The sequence below is a fragment of the Echinops telfairi genome, unplaced genomic scaffold, assembly GCF_000313985.2.
Source record: "Echinops telfairi isolate 266 unplaced genomic scaffold, ASM31398v2 ScPeMD7_22;HRSCAF=79, whole genome shotgun sequence".
Lineage (NCBI taxonomy): Eukaryota > Metazoa > Chordata > Mammalia > Afrosoricida > Tenrecidae > Echinops > Echinops telfairi.
The window spans coordinates 4867807-4876418 of NW_022103919.1; the positions used below are offsets into that span (position 1 = coordinate 4867807).

General features: G+C 51.1%; 1 protein-coding gene across 1 annotated transcript in view; it reads right to left on the bottom strand.

Moving 5' to 3' along the window:
- Positions 1–489: 489 nt before the first annotated feature.
- Positions 490–8612, bottom strand: part of CUNH9orf78 (chromosome unknown C9orf78 homolog) — a 10589-nt gene continuing 2466 nt past the window's right edge. The window contains exons 5-9 of the mRNA XM_045288517.1: positions 8202–8248; positions 7480–7699; positions 6255–6391; positions 6066–6164; positions 490–1095 (exon numbers count right to left, since the gene is read on the bottom strand). Coding sequence (XP_045144452.1) covers positions 1004–1095; positions 6066–6164; positions 6255–6391; positions 7480–7699; positions 8202–8248 — 595 coding nt within the window. The 3' untranslated portion in view covers positions 490–1003. The remainder of the gene's footprint in view (positions 1096–6065; positions 6165–6254; positions 6392–7479; positions 7700–8201; positions 8249–8612) is intronic.

The following is an 8612-nucleotide window of genomic DNA, read 5'->3' on the forward strand; positions in this document are numbered from 1 at the left end:
TGACTTGAGAGAGCGTGGTGAGTGGGGTAAAGGTGGTAGCTTGAGTGGCTAACACAAGGGACAACCCACTCCCAAGCGGGACGGACATCACAGGCAGAGGCAAGGACGGAGAACCCACCCCAAAGTGCAGGGTCATTCTATCAGAGAAAACGGAGGACTCAGGACTGACACTTCGCTCTAGCCACGCTGACACTCTTTTGGGGGAGATGTCACAATCCACCCCTAACCTTGCATCCTTTGTGCCACCCAGTTACTGAGTGGGAGTCCTGAAGTCGACAGCGTGAAGGGCCTCACCAACCAAGCAAATTACTCCAGTGCCACGTGTGACAGCGAGTGGACAGTAACTTGGTAGGAGAATGTCATGCCTTTTAAATTTTATGAGGAAATCTACCGCAGTGATTCAGTTTTGCTTCCGAGTTACCTGACGCCGGGGTTCTGAACGGGGTTCTGAACGATTACCTGGTGTGCTTTAAGGAAAACAAGGTTGGATTCATTTCATATTTAATAGTTAAGCAGTGCTAAAAGTTACAGAACATTCTTTTTTCAATGAAAAGGAGCAGGTATGTTTGCAAGCGTCCATGAGCATCCCTTTGGCCCCGTGGTCCTGTCCTGGTGTTTCTGCTGACAGCTGCACAGGCGCAATGGAGAACGTGGACTGAGCCCAGTGCCAGACACTTAAAGAGAGGCGACACGACTGTTCGCACAATCCCGAACTCACAAGCTTTAATGCATGCACCCTGAACACAGCTGAGCGCTCCGGATCCGGCACAGGCAGAAATGTGACGTACCTATAAACGAGATTTAATAGTGCTCACAAGAATAAGCGTTTGTTCCCAAATAGGAAAACTGCACGTTTTGCTTCAAAAGGTTACAAATGCAGAGCTTGAAAAACATCCCGCAGGCAGGGGGCTGATGCGAGTCGGCTCGGAGAATGTCCACTAGTACGTCTTCAGGCCTCCCGGGGGCGGGGGCTCTGTTGACGTCCCATCCCGTGCGTCTCCCCTCAGTACCGCCTGTTCATCTTCTTGAACTTCTCGTAGTGGTAGTCGTCGGTGGCCTTCTCGTTAGGGGGCCGCTTGCGGTTAGGAGGAGACCCTGGGAAGGGAAAGAACGGGCGAAGCTGTTTGCTCCGTAGGAACCCATCTACTAGACCTCGGCTCTACAGAGGCACGGACGGAGCCGGCCCAGTTCCCCAGGGAGCCCCAGGGCCCAACCCAATGAACAGGTAGACAGTAGGGGCCCAGTCCGACCTATTACTGAGCGAATGAAAACCGTGAGCGGACATTCGAGCCAAGTGCTGGCCCAAGTCTGGATCCACAGCCTGTGGGTTCCGGTTCCCAGCAACCCTCCGGGGCTGAGCAGAGCTGCTCGAGGAGGGCTCTGCGACTGTCATGTTTATGGGAGCCTGCTGCCACAGCTTGCTGCCGCAGAGCCCTGGTGGGTTTGATCTGCTGTCCTCTCAGGTCGCAGCTGAGTAATTAACCAGTGCGCCACCAGGGCCACTTGGTCGAGCAATAAAAGCAAAGCCCAAACCAAACGTGCTGTCGCCAGTTCGATTCCGACCCTTAAGAGACTGCCAGTCTTTACAGGAGCAAATAGCCTCATATTTCTCCCGCAGAAGAGCTGGTGGGTTTGAACTGCCGCCCTTGGAGTCAGCAGCCCGATGTGTAGCCCGCAGCGCCACCAGGGCTCCTTAGGTGCGCGAGGCATTATTTCTTTTAATTCTCATACTAACCCTCCCCAAAGTCCAAACTCAGGGCTGTCGGGGTGATAGCCCTAGAGCTACACACGATAACCCAGCCAGAGGCACTTTGCCACCCCTGCTCACATAGAGGCTAGGGGACTGGATGAAGGTCAAGAGTGAAGGTAGCTGCAGAGTTGGACCCACATCTGGAGACTCCACTACATCGGAGACTATTCTGCGATGAGAAGACACACAACCAAAAGATACCATTCCCACTGTCCCACCAAAAAAAAAAAAAAAATTCCTAGGTAATAAGAAGCACGTCAACAGAGGAGACTGTGGGAAGGCTCAGCAAATGTAGCATCCCTTCAGGATTACAACAGGGGCCCTAGAGGTGTAGTGAGTTATGTGTTGGGCTGCTAACCCCAAGGTCAGCAGTTCAAAGCCACTGTTCTGCAAGAGAGACATGAGGCTTTCCAAACCTGTGAAGAGTTTCAGTCTTGGAACCCCCCAGGGGCAGTTCTACCCTGTCCTACAAGGTTGCTATGAGTTGGAACTGACTCAGTGACAGTGAGTTTGGGCTTTTTTTTTAGTTCAATATTATACCAATGGTGACAAAAAAAGCTGACGCCAGCTGGTGCTGTGGGGAAACGCAATGGTCACAGGCCTTGGATGGGAGAGCAATCACATTTCTAGAGGAAATCTCAGACGGCGGCCTTGGGACACCACCCATTGAAGAATGGCCATGAAAGCGGTCTTCGAAATAGGGCAAACCTGGAGATCACCTTCACGTCCAACAAGATGGGGCTGGTCAACCTCCAGTCCATCTCTCGCCCAACAGAATGTGCTGCCGGCAGTCAGTGTGAACACAATGAACCGGCAAAGTTGAATGGTGTGTGCACTGCCGGGTAGATTCCCACCCGAGCCCCCAACCATTTACACTGCCTATATCAATGCCAAGTTGATGCCGATGCCAAGCCTGACTCCCAGCGACCCTGTGAGACAGGGTGAGACTGCCTCTGTGGGTGTCTGGGGCCATGACTCTTTCCTGGAGCAGAAAGCCCCACCTTTCTCTCAAGGAGCACCTGGTGGTTTCAAACTGCTGGCCTTTTGGTTGGTGGCCAAGGCGTGACCCTTGTAGTCCACAGCCCAGCGTGTCACTCCCATGCCACCAGGGCTCCTACAAGGTGTACTGCCAGGAAAAACTCGGGAGATCTTCCTAAGCAAGTACGCTCGGTGTGAGTCACACACTGGGCTGCCAACTGAAAGGTCAGCAGTTTGAAACCAGCAGCTGCTCTATGGGAAACGGGTGAGGCTTCCTGTTCCCAGAGAGATGTATAGCCTCACAAGAGCCCAACTGAATGAGACCACACTGTGTAGGGTGGTTGTGGCTCAAGGTGAAACTGTGCTGGCACAGACTCTTCACACGGACAGTGGTTGAGTGCTGGGCACTGGGAAAACTGACGATGATGGTGGTGGCAGTGCAATCGACATATACCCCAGGGCAGTGGCTGAAAATGCTACACTTCTTTGCTTATCTAAGTTTCTGCTTTCCTGCTTGCAGCTTCGTTTTGTAACTTTGTTTTTTCATTCTTTTTTCTTATTAGGTGTGTGTGTTCTGGTTGTTTGGTTGCTGACTGGCTTATGGCTGCTGTTGCTGCAGTGGATCTTACAGGGCTGTGATTTTGTCACATTACGACCGCCAAATCAAACCTGAGACATGCCAACCTCATGGAAAAACAGATGGAGTCTGGGCTCCTGCTTATCTCTAGCCCCAATTCAAGAACACTTGGTTCTGATAACATAGCCCTGCTCGATATTCACCTTCATGAAAAGATCACTGAAGATAAGGGTGCTACAGCAAAGTGTGGTGAAGAAAGTAGACGGTGCCCAGCTATCAAACAGCATCGTGTCTACAGTCTTAAAGGCTTGTATTCAAACAAGCAGCCATCTAAGCAAGGGTCAACTAAGTCCACACAAAAAAAAGCACACGAGCTTGTGTGTGAGCCAATATGACAATTGAAAAACTCGAATATGGCGAAGGGAAAAGTATCAGACCTAAACTGTGAACACCCAATTTGTAGAAGGCTATGGAGGACAGTGGGAGTTCCAAACCCATCTGCAGAGTATCTGGTCAGACGGGGCTGCTGGCAGAGCTGCTCAAGCCACAGGCAAGTCTTAAACAACCTTGCTGTCAGTCTGAAACCATTGTAATCTTGAATATGCTGGATCAAACTTGATACTTGGCCAGTTGACCTCCTGTGGTAGTTACATCATCTGTTGTCAATTTGAGACTTAAGAGTGGAGTGGTGGAGTCTAGCTTGTCAATCAGGTTGCAGCTTGATGGCCTCATTTGGAGGCTCTAAGGAGATAAATAGCTCACTGGAGGTGGGACACACAGATACTCCCTGCGAGACATTCCTGCGGACAAGACACATGGAGCTATGCTAGAGCCCTGGAGTTGAAGGGCCCTGCCAGCGCTGAGATGCTTCCACCGCCACTGGACCCACAAGACTTTCCACCCACTGGCCTGTGATCTTCATGCATTCGGCGTCATTGCATGTGCTGCGTTGAGTCTGAAGATGATTTATAGATTGGTATCGGACATATGGGCTAATATCAGACTTACGGACTTGACCTGGACTGAGCTAGGATGCTTTCTCAATATTCAATTGCTCTTGTGTATACATCTCTTATACACATAAGGATGTCTCTGGATTTGTTTCTGTAGTCTACCCAGACTAACACACCTCCCTATAGATATGACTTGAATTGGTTCTGTGTGCAAGTATCTCTTACTTGTTTCATGACAAATTTCTTTCCTGGCCTTTGGAATGTTGATGAAGGTCTTTTCTTATTCATTACTGAATATTTTGGTCTTTATATTATTATTGTTTTATCTGTTCCACCTTATTTTGAACTTGGTTTTTGTTGTTTCTGTTGGGTCTCCCGGTGCGTGACCCACAGGAGTGGATGCACCGTGAGAATAACTGATAGAGGGGTTGATAGGGGATGTAGGGGTGGGGAGAGGGTGACAGGGAGGGAAGGGGGATTTCGGGAGTGGGAAATGAAGATGGGAATGAGGAGGGAGCACTAGAACTGGCTGTAATTGCAAACTCATTTTAAAGGTGATTGAACCATGGGGGTGTGTTCTAAAATGGACATGGTAATGGTTGTACAATGCTCCTTGATATGATTGAGCAATCTAACCGTTAAAGTATATGCTATATGTGCCAATGAAACGGTTTAAAAAAAAAAAAGATTTAGCGCCTCAGACACCCAGAAGGGCAGCTCTGTTCTGTCCTACAATCACCGTGAGTCACAACTGACCCGATGGCCGCTGGAGCCCTGGAGCTCCATCAGCAAGGCTCAGCAATCCACACGACAGGCTGCTCCAGGGGCAAGACGAGGCTGGCTGCTTCCATATATCCGCCCCAAACTGGCTGTCTTGGAAGCCCAAAAGGAGTAGCTCTACCCTATCCTGTAAGGGTCACTATCAGTCAGAACCAACTCGATGCACGGCTTTTCGTTTGTTTGAACACATACGAGGAGACTTCAAAAAGTTCTGGGAAAATAGACTTAAAAGATAACGAAATTTTCGGACAAACTTTGTCAAGCCCATTCGTATACAGATTTTTTTAAATGCCTGAAAGCCTATACACAAAAATGTTATTAGTGGTTATCTTTGAGTGGCAAAATGATGTGGAATTTTATGTATGCATATATATTCCCTGTCTCCTTTGAGGAGAGTCGATTGTTGCAAGTTTTAAGCAGAACCTAAAGTTTGCCGCTTTCAGCAGTTTGAAGGGTCCCACCATTCAGTAGCATTACATGTATTTACCATGTTGTCCAACGACCATCACTGGCCAATGCCCAAACCTGTCCATCATCCCACACGGACACTGTGCCCACTGAGCAGGCACGGCCCACCAGCACGATGCTTTCAAGCGTCACCACTTTCGCAAGATGTACGAGAGTGACGCGCCTTGAGATGAACCTGAGAACCTCCTGCCCTTTTAAGGTTGAACACAATCTTCCGCTGCATGCGCATGCGCACGGGAGACCTTCGTGAAAACGGAATGAAAAGATAACGCATCTTTGACCCAAACTCTGCGAAGCCCCTCATGCGCGCCCATTCTGCGGATTCATTAGCCAGCTGACTTCAACTCCTTGTTGCTTGTTGACTTTTTGGGCATCACAACTCTATTTTAAGAGTGCACTAAATCCCCGGAGGTTCTCTCATTGTCTCTGATTTACAGATGAAGAAACGGAGGCTTGGAGAGGCAAAGGCCTCGGGTTGTGGTTCAGAGCACAGACTGATCCCGGAAGCCACGGCAAAGCCTTGCTGCCACCCCCACCCCCGCCCCCGCCCCCTACTCACGCTCAGGTTCCGGCTTCTCTGTGTCGCCCACTCTCAGGGGCCGGGCTTTGGGCTCTTCTTTGTTCCTCCGGATGGGGGTGTTGAGCTCCTCGTGATAAACTGGACCAAGAGAGACCAGAGGACGCGTCAGGCCACACCGGCTTCCTGCCGGTGGACGAGGCGGGCTGCCCCCCTGGGAGGCTCACTTACACCGGTTGTGCTGCACGTAGTTCACAGCCATGTTGGTGGGCACAAAGGACGTCTCGCTGTCCTTCTTCTTGTTCTGCTGCTCGGCCAGCAGGCGGGCCTTGGCGTCCTCCGTGGAGATGATGTTTTTTATTTTGGCACTACAAGGAGAGAGGGGCCAGGCCACGGGTTGGATCGCGGTGCGTGTGAGACACAGAGAAAGGACTGGGAGGCTGGCCACCTGCCCTGGAGCTTCCACCGCCGGGGCACCCAGGAGCTAGTCTCCTCTTGTGGTCAAGAGGAAATCAACTCTTGAAGGAGCCGAGTCAACTCGAGTTCTGAGCTAGTGAGGCCAGGAAAGACGGGAGACCCCAGGAGTCTCCCTCCAACTTCTTATGAAACCCCAAGGTCATCCCGACCCCTGGCTTTCTTCCCTCGGAAAGCAGAATGGAAGGAGGGTCACAGGGTTACAGGTTAGCTGAACTGCTAGTGTTGCCCCTGCCCTAAGGAGATTGGAGAATAAAAGGTTCTCATTAGAAGAACTGTGACAAGTTTGGAGAAGGTCTGCTTTCAGACAGGGTCCCTTATGTCTCTCCTATTATCCTGACCAAGCCTGATGTCGCTGAAACTCCTGGCAACCACCACCTCACGCCTGCCAGAGAACTATTCACAGTGCTTATTTGAGGGTTTGCAAGGAGACAGCTAAGAAACAGGAGAGCTCTTCCCTTTAGCCGAGGGCCCAAAGGAAGCTAGAGCACTGCCTAAATCTCAGGGTGGTATTTATGGGGTTATGTTGACTGGATGCCTGTCAAAGTGGGGGGTAGAGTCCAACCTGTCGGTCAGCCCACAGCCTGATGATGCCCTTTTCAGGGTGTGGCCGCCTTATAAGCAAGGAAACCAGAAACTTGCCCCATCTTTTTGCGGCTTGGCCTTCCTGATTACTGGAACTCAGCCACCAACCCTGAGGGCTGCCGGTGCCCTTTCATGTTTCCACTGACTTTGGATCCAGGAGACTCTGCACCCACCAGCCTGTGATCTTCCTGCGTCATCACTCCGCACCACGGCCTGCGGCTAGGAGTCTGAAGAGGCACTTAGGGACTAGCACGGACTTACGGACTTGAGCTGGATGGGGCTGTGACGCCTCCTTGATGTGTAACTACTTCTCGACATCTAGCTCTTTCTTCGTCATATGTGACGAATGTGAATGCCCCTGGATGTGTTTCTCTGGACACCCGGCCAACACACTCACTCAATGCCCAGGTCCACCTCAGGGATGCCGCTCAGCATCTGGTTGGAAAGCATCTCCTCCGTTTTCTTGGCTGAGGAGACGCGGATGCTTTCTGGAAGCTCATAAAGACAGTCCTCTGCATTCTTCTGCTTTACTTTCTGTTCCTCGTGTTCCACGATCCCTTTCCTCTTCTTGAGCTCGGTCTCAATGTATTTCATCCTGGAATGAGAAACACAGAGGCCTTAGGGAAGAGCAGGAAGCTCAGAAGAGGAGTTTTCATGTTAGTGCAAACTGAGCCATGGTGGCATCGTGATTATGCATCGGACTGCTAACACAAGGTCAGTGGTTTGAAACCACGAATGGCTCCTTGAGAGAAGGATGAGGCTTTCTATTCCAGTCAAGAGCCACCGTCTCAAACACCCACAGGGGCACTTCTATCCTGTCCTACAGGGTTGCTATGAGTCAGAACGGACTTGGTGGCAGGGTTTTTTTGGGGGTTGATCACTAACACAAGGGGCCTGGTGGCACAGGGGGTGACAAGTTGGGCTGTGAACTGTCAGGCTAGCAGACCAGATAGACCAGTGGCTCCACAGGAGAAAGATGAGTCCTTCTACTCTCATGTAAGTTTATAGCCTTGGACACCCAAAGTGTGTCTCCCCTGCCCCCCAGTGTCCTTATGAGTGGGGCTCGCCAATGGCAGTGGGCGTGAGCTTTTCTGGGTGTTGGTGAGCACTACCAAAGACCCGTGGCGATGCAGCTGCTGAAGAGTTGGGTTGTTAACTGTTCAAACCTGCCATGGGGGTAAAAGAGAGGCAGCCGCTTCCATAAAAACGTACGACCTTAAGAGCACGAGGAAGCAGTTCTCCATCCTATGCTGTCACCAACGAGCTGGAATCAACTTGAGAGCAGTCGGTTCACACTAGCAAAAAGGAATCCTTGTGGCGCCGAGGCTGAGCACTTGCTGCCAAGTGAACATGCTTCCTTTGAACCCACCAGCAGCTCCGTGGGCGAGAAGGGTGGGTGGGCTGTTCCCCATCAACATTACAGACTGGGAAGCATCGTGGGCCAGCTCTGTCCCACAGGGCCAGCATGAGTCAGCACGTACCCCACAGCACGAGCAGGAGGCCGTGTGGTTCACGATGGAGCTTTCCAGT